The sequence below is a fragment of the Macrosteles quadrilineatus genome, unplaced genomic scaffold (genome assembly GCF_028750875.1).
Source record: "Macrosteles quadrilineatus isolate MER2022 unplaced genomic scaffold, UCM_ALF_1.0 Scaffold_8__2_contigs__length_117827958, whole genome shotgun sequence".
NCBI lineage: Eukaryota > Metazoa > Arthropoda > Insecta > Hemiptera > Cicadellidae > Macrosteles > Macrosteles quadrilineatus.
The window spans coordinates 99,933,189-99,948,465 of record NW_026542601.1 but is presented as its reverse complement, the minus strand read 5'-3'; the positions used below and the strand labels follow the sequence as shown (position 1 = coordinate 99,948,465).

Below are 15,277 nucleotides of genomic sequence, written 5' to 3'. Positions count from 1 at the left end.
GACGTACGGACATTGAATTGCTATCCATAGTTAGTGGTTTAGTGAATTAATATAAAATCTTTTTATCAAGGTGTTTAGATTATTGATCGGTGGATAATTGGAAGTCGGTTTGTTTAGTGTCAACAAGAATTCTAATAAAATCAATATCGGAGACAATAGCGTAGGGAGGCCCTCAAAGCCCTTATCCGCCGCTGCTCTGCCTCACACAATTAATTAGTGTCCTACCAACCCTGACCGCGTCTGTGCTCAGTCCGTCTCCAACATGAAAATCATGTTTTATCTGTTTTTCTACGTTCTACTCGTCTATGCTGTGAGCATCATTATCATTCTGGTGTCGATTTAAGCGAAGTAAATTGCCAAAGTGCCCCAGACGTGGTTTTTACAGCGTGAAAAAACCTTGGAAATTTTGGATTCTCAAGAGGTATATGTTGAAAATAATGTTTGAGTATGGATATTTTGCACTTAAGTGATTTTTAGTATTTTTTGTGTGATTCAGATAATTTCTAGTTGAATACTTCTATTCATTCTGTTGATTCTGCCAAGGTTTATTTCATTCTATAACAATTTCTTGTCCTCTGGTACACAATACAAGGTGCTTATTTAAAGGAGAGTTAGCAAGCTAATGTAAGAAGGTATGTGTAAGATTGCTGATACCGTTTATTTTTATTTAGTTTTATTGTATTTAAGAGACAGCTTTTCCTTTTTTTACATAGCCATTATATTTTTATACCTAAATAATGTCAATATAAATTATTTTTACAAAAATTTTTCTGGCACAATAAACATGAATAAAACTTGAAGAATGTACATGTCAATTTGTTTGATTGCAGTGTGGCGTGGATAAATTATTAACATTTAAATGTAAAGGGACACGCCCTACATAACATATCATCTCTGTCTGTTTTTGTATTTGCCTCTGGTCTCCATCAGCAGTTGTTCTGGTTCAGAAAATTTAGGGGAAGTTTTAGATGTGATAACACTTGGGTATGTAAGTCGTAAATAATATTTGAAACCAGAGAAATTATTATGTATAATTTTCTGTAAACATTATTCTAAACATTTGTATCCCTATAAGTTCGAGAGGTTTTTAGTTAATAAAAGCCATAACCCTAAGTGGATTTTTTGTATTAAATTATTTAATTTCCATTCATTAAATTATTGAATTTTGTTTCAAGTTGTGTTGAATTAACTTAATCCACAATTGTGTAAGAAATACATTTAAATAGGAATTCAGAAGTTTATTGTATGTATACTTCTGACACAGTGTTAAATTATTTTTTTTTTTATTTGTTCCAAAAGCGTTTTTTGAATGTTTTTATGTTTGAACGAGTGCATTAGTTAACCAAATCAATAACTGTCACAACCATTCCTGTTGATATAGATGTAATTAGGTGAGTCAGTAGTGTCACAGACTTTGGGGCCAAATAATGTTGTGAATTCGGATCCTGGTACCTGGCACTACTTTCATCACTACAGTTCATTCTTGTACTGTACCGACTCACCCCTTGCTTTGCTGGTTATGTTTTACACTAAACCCTCTGTGGCCCATGTGTTCGGGCAAATGTAAGGTAAAACAGGCCCCAACCTCTTAAAAAATCTTTACTTAATAGCAAATTGATGTTTCTGTGTTCTATGATCCTGAAAACCCCACAATACTCCCAATTGTGGGTATTGAGTTGGTGAACTGTATTGTTGACGACTTCTCAGTTCTTTACCATACATAATTAATTGTCATGGATTGATTTTAACTTATCAATTTGAATGTGTGATGTTATAGGTGGTGATCAACTGTGCCATAATCAAGGGACTGAAGTACAACCAAGCGACCAACACATTTCACCAGTGGCGGGACAACAAACAAGTCTACGGACTCAACTTCAGCAACAAGGAGGATGCAGACAACTTCGCCAGGGCCATGTTCCACGCGCTCGACGTACGTAATAGGAACTCTGCTAACAGTTACAACTTTTTTAGAATTTTCTTAATATCAGAATTCCCCTTTGTTATTATGTAAAAAAGACACTTTGGAATGGTTACTGTAGACACAAAACACCAGATATCGTTTTAGTACCGCCCACTTCCTGCCGTTTCAGTTGGGTTAAACCGCTGTGCTTATAAACATTGTTCAGTTAAAAGGTGTCTGGATAAGAGGGAATCTACTGTAGTTCAATTTCAGGTAGAAAATTTGACTGAAAACAAACTGTTTTTAAAGATAAAAGAGCCTTTTGGATACTTAAGACATTCTGTTATTGTGGAAGACTGTATCTAGTTTTGTATTAAAATTGATCACAGTTTTAAAGGAGCTACTCTCAGAGTGTTTGTCTCTCTTAGTTTTTGGTACGTTTTTCATGAACGGATCATGAAAGACACTTTAGTTTACAGGAAGTTGACATTTCTTGTTCAAATTGGTTGAAACGTTTTGGTAAATGACAGTAATCAGTGATAGTCATTAGCACACCCATTTACAGGTTTAGTTAATCTCATTAATTTCTTTTACCTAACCCGCCATGTTAAACTTCCCTATCCTAAGCGTGATGTATACAACTTCCTTACTTCTCGAGTGATGTAAAGTATCAAAAAACTCACTCGGTGATGTAATGAAACCCATTTAAATAACATTGAGTGGATAACTTAAAAAATATAACTCTATGGAGCCAACGACGTTTAACGCTAGAAATCAGCTGTGTGCTTGAATTTTATTGTTATTGTTATGTTATGGAGAATTTTCCTAACCTAGCTTTTGTTTGTAAATGAACCTTACTGTTATAAGATGAGTGAAATGGATAATGAAAAATATTCTTCGTAACCTCCTGTATATTGTCGGGTCAGGTAAAATCTTGTACAGTACACGTTACGCAAGAGCGTGTTTACATCACTTAGGTAAATTATGCAACTTTCACCTGCGTGATGTAAAAACGCTCTCACTACACTTGTAATGTAAATAGCTATTAACTGTCTACCACTTTAACATGAGAATGGTGAATGGGTTGTATACAATGGAACCTAACAAAGAAAATATTGTTTTACCTAATCCGCCATGTTAAACTTCCCTATCCCAAGCGTGTTGTATACAACTTCTTTACTTCACGAGTGATGTAAAGTTGAAAAAACTCACTCGGTGAGGTAATGAAACCCATTTAAATAACATTGAGTGGTTAGCTTAAAAAATATACCTCTATGGAGCCAACGACGTTCAACGCTAGAAATCAGCTGAGCGTTTGAATTTTATTGTTATGCTTTGAAGAATTGTCCTAACATAGCTTTTGTTTGTAAATGAACGTTACTGTTAGAAGATGAGTGAAATGGATAATGAAAAATGTTGTTCGTAACCCCCTATATATTGTTGGGTCAGGTAAAATCTTGTACGTTACACGTTACGTAAGAGCTTGTTTACATCACTTAGTAGAATTATGCTGTGTGATGTAAAAACACTCTTACTACACTTGTAATGTAAATAGCTATTGATTGCTGTTCTACCTAGTCTTAAACTGAAACTGTGTCTATACCTTTTGATGTCTCATATCATTCCGTTGACTTGATATTGCTATAAGATTTATCAATCTATGTAGTTTGTTTTGATTTTTTTAATGTATAGTTTAAGCATGTTTGTATTGATGTAGAATAAATGTTCCTCAATTAATTATTTAAGATTAAAATGTTAAGTGTGGTTTACTCTTCACTTTTGAAACCAAACAAGAAATAGTTTACAAGATTCACAGAATACAATGTGTTTTGTAGGTCCTGAGCAACGCCATTACACGGCCTGCGGGTCCCCCTCCTCCGCCGCAGCCGCCCGTCGTGCAACCAATCACAACAGTGTACCAGACCAACAACAACAACACACAGTACCAACAGGCTAACGGCCAGTACGACGATGATTCACAGACTTACAGGTGAGCTAGAGTGTTACGAGACTGTTAAGTGTATGATAGTGAGCGCTCGGACTGCCGTCCAGTCAGGCTACTTTCCTGCTCAAAATTTCATCACGAAGTTATACTCATATATGTGTATTATGTACACAGAAAAAGACTTACAACCTTTTTCTATCCAACACAACAACAAAAACAACAAAAGACAAATATCAAATGACAGTAAAAAAATACCTAAGATTATTACGTTTTGGACTTAAACTTTGGAAAATAGTAGATTTACATAAGTCAAAAAAGGACTTTGTAGAACAAATGTAATTGCTAATACAACAAGCTTAATATGTTATTTCATGGAATAATACTTGAATTTGATGCATTTCTGTAAAACCATGCAATACCTTACTGAGAGGTGAGTTGTTGTTTCTAGATGCATTTTCAAAGAATGAATCACAACACTTTTAAGGCAAGAGGTCCAAACTCATCAAGTAGTAAACAAATCTATCCCTCTCATACCAAAGACTGAGAGGTTAACTACTCGTCTAGCAACACCCTTGGAAATTGCATTGCAAATTTGTGAACATCCCAAAAAATACAAAAAAGTAAAGATAAATTTTATTTGATACCTTATCCGAGCTTGAATTTCTTACTGTAGAAGGTAAAGAAGTGGGGTACCCCATGTGTCCTATGCATTGGATATGGGATTGAGGAAAAGGTTGTAACTGGATTGTCTAACACCCTATTAAGTGATGGGGAAAGCATCGAGGGATTTTAGGGGACTCGAGGGAAAAAATTAAATTGGATTAGGTTCTAATAATTCTTTGTTGTTACTAATTTGTTCCAACACAAAACCTTTACTGGCTTGACAGTGTAGGAAATTTTCAACCCCTGTCAGGACTATTTTCTGCATGTCAAATTTGCATCCTTAAACAAAAACTTCATTTTTGAGCTTACAATGAATGTTTGACTTGCCTTTGTACGAGAACCTCTTTATTTAGTAGTTATGTGGACAAGAAGTAGATAGTTTACTGTGATGTTACAGCACTGGCAGTATTGGGTCTGCACGAGGCATCTACCACCAGGTGTCACCAGGAGGTCCCCAGCGGATAGACCTCAGTCCTAACACTCACACACACGCAAGGTAGGCCTACTATTATAGTGATAGTAAAAGTTTTTAAAAATAATCATCACACACACAGTCGAATCTTGATTCTACAATCAAACCATCAAGGTTGGAAAAGCAAAAAATTATAATAACTTTTAAATATTATTTTAAACATATTAAAATTATCAAATTGTAAACGCTTCTCCATTATAACTTGAAGGTCAAAGTTAGGCTTGGAGGGTAGCAGCTAGAGGCTATCTTAAATCTAGGTTCTAATACAAAACTTTAAATTGGTTAAAAGACTAACATTGAGGCAATGTTGCGGCTGACAACTAATTAGTAATGCATTTTAAAGATAAGAACTATTCCTATAACAGAAAACCTTAAAGCTGCAGTCACAGTTTATTATTTTAAGAAAAGTAACGTCTCAAGGATATAAGTGTTTTTTGTTCTCATTGTCAAGTTTAGTTTGAAGCCTGTAGGCCTATTTAGTTTGTAAATATTTTTTTCTCTTGTGTAATATGATAAACTAAACAAAATTCTTTCAAGTTTCAATTTGTTCTTTTAAAGAACAACTTTAAAAAAACACGAATTTGAAATTTTTAATAATTTGATTGTTTTTCCACTTGCTGGGTAAAAAAATACCCCAGAGAAATCATACTTTTTTTTATTCTCTAAAAATTTCAATTTAACTAAGCTATTTGAATGTTTTACGAATACAGCTATCTATACTACACGATAATCTTGTATTCTGTTTTGATCAATTAAAAATATTATGTTAAAAGCAATTTATTTTCTAGAAAAACTTTTGTTGTAGGAATTTGTTTGGATTAATCCGCTTTTAATGATAAAGTATTTGTTTTTAATTTCTTTTTTATGACGTTGCAGGACAATGACGAGAGAAGATGCAGCACAAATTCAAGAAAGAAGAATGTCTCAACAAAATCAAAGTAAGATCAAAATTTTTTTTTTATTTGTACAGTATTTAATACAGGTGTAGGCCTACTTTATTTTTTATGATTACTTGTGATAACTAATGTGTAATGTATCATTGACTTGAATGTATATCTGAAGCTGGCGATTTGATTCAAACTATTGTCAAGCCCCTGTTGTTTTTACAATTGTCTGGATGATGGAGAATACTAGGATAATTTTACCATCTGTTTAGGATGTTAACAATTTTAATAGAGTTAAAAAGTACAGGTGCCTAAAAACCTTTTCCGTTATACTGCAACTACCAGATTCCTGTTAATCAGAGAACTCCGTTAATCCATACCTTAAACTAATCTCAAAGCCCAGCTAATCCAAACCACCTATTTGGTTGGAGGAAAGTTTGATTTTAAAATTAAAATAAAGATAGCCTATGTGTTCTAAAATACTTACCAGGGTACCCAACCAACCTAAAAACCAAGAAAGCTGAGAATTGTACTTACACTTTTTGACTGGAGTCTGTGAACTTTTGGCATCGGGAAATTTTGAATAATCCCTAAAAGCCTATGGTTAAGCATCGATTTGTCAATGTGTTCTGTTAGTTCCCTTTTAAGGTCATCGCGTAGTAAGTGTTGCGATCAGGAGTGTTTTCGCAATTTCGGAAGATCACCGGAAATGATCTGATGTTGCTGTGTCCCCGGGAGACGATTATGGTCATTTTGTGAACATGCGAGACAATCACAGATTACAGTGTTGTTGTGATTGCAGGAAAACATATTTATAGTCATAAAAAATACATTATATCTTCTTCTAACTTTACTTCATGTCCATTAATCCAAATAATTAGGTAATCCGAACAGGATTAGGTCACAATTAGTTCAGACTACCAGGACTCAGGTGTACTAAAAAATATTACTGTAACCAAAAATATTGATATCGAGATTATGATTTCACCTCTACAGTAGTGGTGAATATACTGTGTGTAAGCTGAATCGTAACAGCTGGTGGTGTTGCAGTGATCAGTAGCCCGATAGCCAGTTCGCCTCAGGGACCGCCCGTGCCGCCCACACCTCCTGGGGGACATCACCGGACCTCTTCAGCACCCCCCGCCCCACAGCCACCACCCCCTGCACCCCCTGCCCCGCCATGTCCGCCCCCGCCCTGGTCCGCCCCCACACCTGTGGCTGCCGGACCCCCACCACCACCTCCACCCCCAGTACCCAACATGTCACGGTCCTCCAGCTCTGATGGACCCGACCAAAGCTCGTTTGCCGCTCAACTACAAAACGCCAGACTTCGCAGGTCGAACAAGGTGCATTTGGATATTTCAATGAAAATTATTAATTTTGCATTGTAAAATGTATTATAGACTTGTCAATATTATTTATCCAATGTTAGGGCTAATTTCAAGTTAAATCAACTAACTTATAGAGGTCCTTTAATCCATCGAGAACTATTAAAAAAAAGAGGGTGTGTTGTAGGCCTAGTAGCGTCTCAGACTTTGTTGGGAAAGGGACGTGTTTGATTCCCACTGTACATACACAAATTGGATGGATTTGAATTGCTTTTCCTTTCAAGCATTTGAGTTTCTTTAATTTAAAATGCCACTAGTGTACACACTTTAAAAAAAGTAGATTAGTGTATGGCAATATGCTCTGTAATCTATAGAGTTGATAATTTCAGCCTACAAAGACAAGTTAATGTGTTCAAATTCCTAAGCGCCATAACTCGACTTTGGGAGCCAAACAAAAGTTTGCACACAACTCCCAAACCAATGAAAAAATGTTGCAGCTTTGGTTCAAAACATACTTTTCAACGGCAAGAACACTTTGAGTCTTTTACCCCCTATCTTGAGCCTCGTTACCTCAGGTGTTAAATACTTAATCATCCGTTATTGTTGTAGCAATCAGCAGAAAACAGCGGGTCGTCGACTAGCAGTGCCAGTAGTGGCAGTAACTACGGCACATTGGGTCGTGGCCAGGCACAAGGCATGGCCAGCATGATGGATGAGATGGCCAAGACCCTGGCCAGGCGACGGGCAGCTGTAGAGAAGAAGGATGTAGCAGACACTCAGTCACAGGTAGGCACTATATCAAACTAACATGTCAAGACTAGTATTAGTTTTGGTACTTTCCTGTTAAAGGGAACATTCATTATTATCGATGATTTTTTTCTCGATATATCGATATTAACAAATTGAAACATATCAGCTGACAACTACGAAAAATATTGTTCAGTATCAACAAACATTAATGAAATGAAACTGTTCTAAAAAAATAACCTAACATAACTAACCAAACTCGCTGTAACATTTTAAAATTCCGTGTTTATAACTTGCCTTTTATATTCAAACCCAAACGGAATTTTTAAATAGTACAGCAAGTTTGGTTGGTTATGTTAGGTTAGCTTAGAACAGTTTCATTTCTTAATCCATATAATAATAGACCATTTTGGCCTAACCAAGATCAGTTAGTTGTTATCAATTTATATTGGATCGGGAAACAAAAACATCGATATATCGAGAAAAAAATCATCTATCATAATGAATGTTCCCTTTAACAGGAAAGTACCTTAGTTTTAATACCTAGATCGTGTTAAAGGATTTAAAAGAGTAATATTCTCAAGGATCACTATGGTTCAATATAGTTTTATCAAAACTAAGCAACAAATAAAACTTTTGTTAACTGCATTGTGCAGTTAAGTTTTGCTTAGTTTTTCTAAAAAAACATGTAGAAAAGTACAGCTTAGTGGAGAGGTTTTTAATGCAACTGTGTTGATCCAGGACGGAGATGGAGGAGGGGACAGAAAGGCTCCATGGGGTTCCAACAAACTCGGCAATGGCTGCGAGTTGTCACCCAAACCTGGCCGCAAACAGCTGACGTCTAGTAGTGAAGAACTGCAGGCCAGACCTACGGTGAGTACAGAGAGTGAATCAACTTAGATGGATTGATGCTTTAATGCTAGATAATGCATCAGCATAAGTTTTCCCCATTCTCTGCAGACATAATTTTATCTCGAGTCAGGTGCATTACTAATTTTTGGGAAACACAAACCTTCTAAACATTAATTAATTGAATTTGGGAGCTTTCATTTGATAGGGTTTTCTTAAAAATCCAGGTTTTAAACAGGTTATAGGATGTTCAAATCAAATCAAATTAAACTTATTTTTCACCCTGTTGTGCAATAACGCAAGAATGAAACTGCCAAGATGAATAAGTGACATCTTTTTATAGTTCAGTTTTAACAACTAATAAGCTTTCCCAGACTGCCTAGTACATATACAGACAACAAAATAATTTTTTTAAATAAAAACAAAAAATATTTTTTTATATCTATAATTCATAGAATGTTGTAAATAGTTGACCTAGCAGCAATTTTGTCCAAATCTTTTTTTAAACTTTTTATTAATTTATTTTTTTTATTTTTTTTTTCATAAAAAAAATATTTTAATTTAATTTTTTATTCTTTTAGAAGTAGTACATCAGTTAAGGATATAATTGAATAAATAAACGTTTTTAAGAAGATTAATGATATCAACTATAACAATAACTGTTGTAATAATCAGCAGATATATCTGCCTACCGTCCACGGAGCCCAAAAAGATAAGTGGATATATCCGCCTACTGTCCGCTATCTAGCGGATATATCTGCCTATAGTCCTGAAAGGGTTAAATGTTAGGCACTGCCACAAAACAGTGAAAGAAAGATATTTCCTACAAAAGAGCTATGCTGTGTATGTTTTCCGTTGTACTATGCACAGTAGTGTCTTTGAGGAAGAAGTTTTTAGCTCCCACGTTTCAGTTTCGGTACATTGAATTATAGAAATCTAGCACTGACTACACTAGAGGTAGATACTTAAGCTGTTGTTCTATGTTCGCAGGTTAATGGTGACTCTGCCCCTACTGCCTCCATAACATCAGCTGAACTGGAAGCATTCAAACAAGACATTCTGCGTGAGATGAGGAAAGAAATGGGCAAAATCAAACAAGAAATTATTGATAGTAAGTTTATTTTTATAAACTATTAAAAAAATTATAGCCGATGATAGGCTTAATCTTTTAGATTGTTTGTGATGTTATAATTTCTGAAAATCTCACTTTCAATGTAGCCTCTTCGTTAATTTTGTATGTTTTTTTTCTTTTTATAAATCCTAATCTCACGAATTTTCAGAGGTACAACTATCTAAAATATGTTATCTAAAATCTTTTTCATTAGATAAACAGTCATAAACTAACTCAAGAATCAAGATGATTGCTTGTTGGTGTTTAAACATAAATAATCTTTGTTCTAAGTAGTAATGATTTAAGAGTCAATTTAACAAAGTAATATGTTAAGGTAAAAATCAGATAAACGTTAAAAATTTCTTTTTATTTTTGAAATGTTTTTTGCTCATCAATGAAATTAATCGATATTACTCATTTAATTCAAATCATAGTCATTGTCTCTAATCTGATTTTAATACCAAGTAATTGATAAAAAAATACAGGACCTTAGCTGAGTAGTATCATTGACTGGTAGTACTTAGTTTTAACATAGACTAACCAACACAAGTAGACTTCTCATCCCATTGTAAATTTTGAAGCTCGTTTTTCATGTCTAGTTCATGTACGCCACACTGGGCGCTAGTGTCGACGAAATTTTGTTTCTATAATTTTAGGGTTAATTTCTTGATTTGTGCTTTACTGTTTGTATTGGTTATATAACTAGGGGACAATTTATTGTTTATGATTAGATCGTATTATTTGGTTAAACGAGGTTTTAAATGACTGAATTAACGGGAAACAAATTGTAAACAAAACACGACCTCTACATAAACCGTACAGAACTAACAATAAAATTGTCTTCAGCTGTTCCATTAGGATGAGAAATCTACTAAGGGAGTATGTTTTATCTATGGTTTTAACTGGAAAATAACAACGCTTTCAAGTATTTACGATCAACTGTTTTGCAAATACAGATATCCAAGTCCTAAAAAATCCAGTCCCGAATTTAAATTATTATAACCTTGAACAAACAGTTGTCTCGCCGTGGCCGTGAGTCAGTGGCGCATGTAGTCAGTCCATGGTGCAAATAGATCAGCTGTTGTATTGTTCATTATTTACAATGTGTCAATTGGACATTGTTTATGATCATTGTTGTAAACACATACATCTCACCAAGCGGTCTGAAACCGTATTATGTGAAAGAAACAGTGTTAAACCAGATGGCATAACCGAGTGAAAGGAGTGTAACAGTTAATCACCACAAAGAAAAACGTATATCTACCAAATGATACTGTTAAGTCACTAAATATATATTTCAGAATTTGTGTATATGTTTAACATTGTAAACCGATTCTTTTTGTTTTCAGCAATCAAAGTCGAGCTTAGTAGAAGGTAATGCCGCAGCAAGTGACGACCACAAACAGCGAATCATCTCATGTTAAGGACATTTATATTTTTTTGTACATAAATGTTTTTATCAACACATTTCAGTATAAGTGTTATACTGCATATATGGATGTACGCATAATTTATATATTTATAAATGGCAATAATTTCTTTTAGTCTCCCTTAGCGAATCTCTGAGGTCCCGGTCGGCCTAGTCGTTCTTTTGTATTTCTAAACACGACACAAGTGAGCACAGATAAATCGCTGCAATCGTTCCAAGTCTGATAGCCTTAGTGGTAGCCAGAGTACAAATTTTTATAACTACTTGTGCAATCTCGTAAATGTGTGTCGGTCTTATTCGTGTTTCGTTCGCTTGTTTGACTTTGGATTCGGAACAGCACAAATTACAATAACTGGTCAAAATTATAAATTGTTAAACTGGTAGATGAATTTCTGTAAAGGAATTGAACTAAATAATTTAGGTAGAAGAATCTTTGAACAAATATATTGTGATTTTATCGTGTTATCTTTGAGAATTGACTATACACCTAGAATTGTAAGCTCTGTCAAGTTTAGTTGATCTTTACCTGGAGACTCTATTTTTAGTAAGCTAAACGTTGTCCTTTTATAAACATTCCCTCTTTCTTACTCGACATCTTTATTGCATCATTAGACACAGTTCAACACCCTCGGAGTTTTGCCATCCTTCGTGGTGATGTTAACTTGACTCAGTGCCATTAGAATATATTGGTTGCTCTGGCATGATAATAAAGGTATTTAAAGTGTTACCTTGTTAAAACACCATAGCATTTTGTCTTGGATTTGATATCGGGGTGTATGGTCAATGCATTTTAATTGGTTGTGATCAAAATAATACATTCTTGGATTTCATTAAATATTTATACCCTTAAACATTTTCCATTACTGTAATGTACAGTAAATAGTTTTATTTGTTAAAACCTGTAATTGTAAGAACCTGCAAGGCAGTAGAAATGGTGGGAAAGGCTATTAACTTTATTGTGTGTGATAAATCTGTGTAGGTACTGGTTACATCGGTCACACGTCATAAGTGCAATGTTTAATTATATGAGGGAAGTGTTTCTACTACAAAGGTATAATGTAAAATCCTACCATTTCTAACTGTGAATCAGGTGACGTAAAATATTCAGAAAATACAATCCACAATGAAATTTTAAAACTAATTGAAATATAAAAATTTATTTACTTTGCATAACTCTAAAAAATATTGTCAACAATGCTCAAATATGTGTTGTAGAAAGCTTAACATAATTATGCTCGTAGTTTTATTAGAAAATGTAATTTCAGTAGAATTTATAACAATTTTACGTGTTATACACATTCTGACGGTTTTATAACCGATGATTGTAATTGTGTAAGCTTAACATGGATTTTAAGGACTCAAATAGAGTTTAGTATCCAATTTTTTGCAAACTTATTTAAGTCAAGCAATAGTTTGACTTTTTAATTCCACTTGTAAAAACAGTTTTGTTTAGTATTAGTAGCCTAGACTATTTTACTGTTTTCTATGTTACTTAAAACATATTTCAAGCTTTTTTCAGTAAGAAAGATATTTCTAGTGTTTATTTTTAGTGACATTTTTTTTAAATTGTTGTATGGATGAAAAAGTCAAAAGACGAGAGGGCACAGAAATTGTTAAATATTCACTTTTATAATTGATAAGTATAATATTTTTAGATCAGTAATAAATTAATTTTAAAAAAGTACTTGCTCTGGCTCTAGATAGTTAAGTTTTAGATTCCTAATATTTAAACATATATGTTTTATGTTTCAAGTGTAAACATAATACTGTACTTGAGTAATTTTAAGCAAACAAAATATCAGACATTTATTTTATATGTAACTTTTATAGGTTTTTTTACACCGATAATTTTTCTCGTCTACATAGCTTTCATTTTTGAATGTTTTTATTTTTATACTCTTATGATTTATACAAACATGTTTCTTGTATAATTCCAAACGAATATTACCGGTTCATAGTTATTCAAGTAAGTTAGTTATGAGTTTGCGTCTCGTGCTCAAATGCAATACCCCATTTCTCGGCCCGGTCAGCCAATACGAATTAGTATTGTATTCTATCCTACGGTAATTGTAAATAACCACGATGATTAGATTATAGTTTATTTATTTATTTGTATAGTCGAAAGAGGCATTTAGTATGTGTGTAAAACTATTGATTTGTAAACTCGCTTGTGTTTTATATTGTTTATACTTGTGTTGCGTAGGCGTAAGGCGTAAGTGTCATAGGGAAGTGCTGGGTGATGTAACGCTTGCTTGATGTGGCTGTGAGTCGGCTTCCTGCGTTGTAGAGGAACAATTTACGATCAACTTGCTCGCGGAGGGCTATCCAGAATATTGAACAATTTGCAACCCATTTTGAGCGCTTTGAATTCCGGTTGCAAGAACCTGTACAAGCTTGGATTCAAAGTAAGGAAGGATTTTTATCTAATCTCTAAACCGCAAAAAAAATTTATAATCTACTAAATTACTTTTTTAATATTCATGTCAGGATTTATGTTACTTCAAACTTTAACACTGATCATGTGCTATGTAAGATCTCACTGTTGTATCCCATTTCCAGTGATATATTTTTCTAAATTGTGATGTAAAAATATATTATGTTTCTTTCATTCATAATTGTTTACATAAATGGATAGCCTTTGTGATTCTGAACAATTTTTTTGGTTGGATTTGTCTCGTAAGCCCGAAAAGTATCAAATAACCCCCATTTCAAGAACAAGTAAACGTTGTTAATTGTTGATTTCAAGGTTAAGCAGCGTCCTATATTTTATATTCAAAAAAACTTATACCAGCAAAAAAGTAGATGCGTTCTATATTTATTTTGTTTGATGATTTTTAATCGGTGAAACATTTCTTATTGAGTGGGAAATATGTATTATCGTATACAAAGACTAATTCCTTTATTTTTTATCTTCAAGTCTATGTTAAGATTCCTTTATTGTTAGTGTAAAATGTACAAACAGTGAATAATGCATAAAGAACATGATGTTGAAAAGGATTACGCATAAAGAATTGGTTTATGTTAACTGCCAATCAAATTATAGAACATTTTATTAAAAAAAAACTCTTTCTCATGATTATTATTGTTAAAATTATGATTCTATTAAATTTATGTAACTTATACAGTGTTCACTGAGTCACAACTTTTATCATACATCAAAAGGCGTACAAAAAATACAAAACATTGTTCAAGTAGGAAACCAGATTATCAAATAAATCTACGTCTGTCCCCATGACTTTGTATCCGAACACTTTTCAAAATGCCTACTTAGTTCATAAAGACATCTAACACTACAATGTAATGGTAGTTTCTGATTCTGTAGGTAACAAAGGATTAAATGTCATGAAAAATATCTTACTTTGCATTTATTTAACTGTATGTTATAATATAGTTAATATATGTCTTCTACTCAACATAATATATAAATATATATATCGTGTATAAACAAACATGTAAGTGTAAATAAGTAACAATAAATATAGAATTATATTATGTTGTAAGTGTTGATACACTCAGTTTTACTACTTACTAAGCACACATGTTACGTTCCATGTCGTGGCATATTACATTAGTTGTATTATATGATTCAGCTTCACGCATGTTATTTATGTAGTTAGCATTGTTTTTTAAGCATATGAAATAACAACTATTCTTGAAATACAGATTTTCCATTTCAATTTATCTTTTTTATTTATCCTATGTATCCTTTGAGAAGTATAAGACAGCCGTCGCAGCAAGACAGTATTAGTTAATAACAATGAATAAATCACAGTGTATAACCTATATTGTACAATGGCTAGTTTGAGCAGGGCCGAATCATCCATTTGGCCAGTTAACATGGCCAATAATATTCATATCATTTTTCAATATAATTTTTTTTTTCACCTGTGTTTGAGAAGGACAAATTGCGCATGCACATCCTGCGATATGTTTATTGAGAGTTGAT

At 33.5% G+C, this 15,277-nt stretch overlaps 1 protein-coding gene across 4 annotated transcripts in view; it reads left to right on the top strand.

Moving 5' to 3' along the window:
- Positions 1-15,008, top strand: part of LOC129000901 (protein enabled-like) — a 39,267-nt gene extending 24,259 nt beyond the window's left edge. For all 4 annotated transcript variants that reach the window (XM_054427979.1, XM_054427978.1, XM_054427977.1 and 1 more), the window contains exons 3-11: positions 1,778-1,933; positions 3,739-3,893; positions 4,909-5,007; positions 5,860-5,921; positions 6,918-7,213; positions 7,805-7,981; positions 8,684-8,815; positions 9,782-9,902; positions 11,252-15,008. In XM_054427979.1, the coding sequence (XP_054283954.1) occupies positions 1,778-1,933; positions 3,739-3,893; positions 4,909-5,007; positions 5,860-5,921; positions 6,918-7,213; positions 7,805-7,981; positions 8,684-8,815; positions 9,782-9,902; positions 11,252-11,280 (1,227 nt within the window). In that variant the 3' untranslated portion in view covers positions 11,281-15,008. The remainder of the gene's footprint in view (positions 1-1,777; positions 1,934-3,738; positions 3,894-4,908; positions 5,008-5,859; positions 5,922-6,917; positions 7,214-7,804; positions 7,982-8,683; positions 8,816-9,781; positions 9,903-11,251) is intronic.
- The last annotated feature ends 269 nt before the right edge of the window (positions 15,009-15,277 follow it).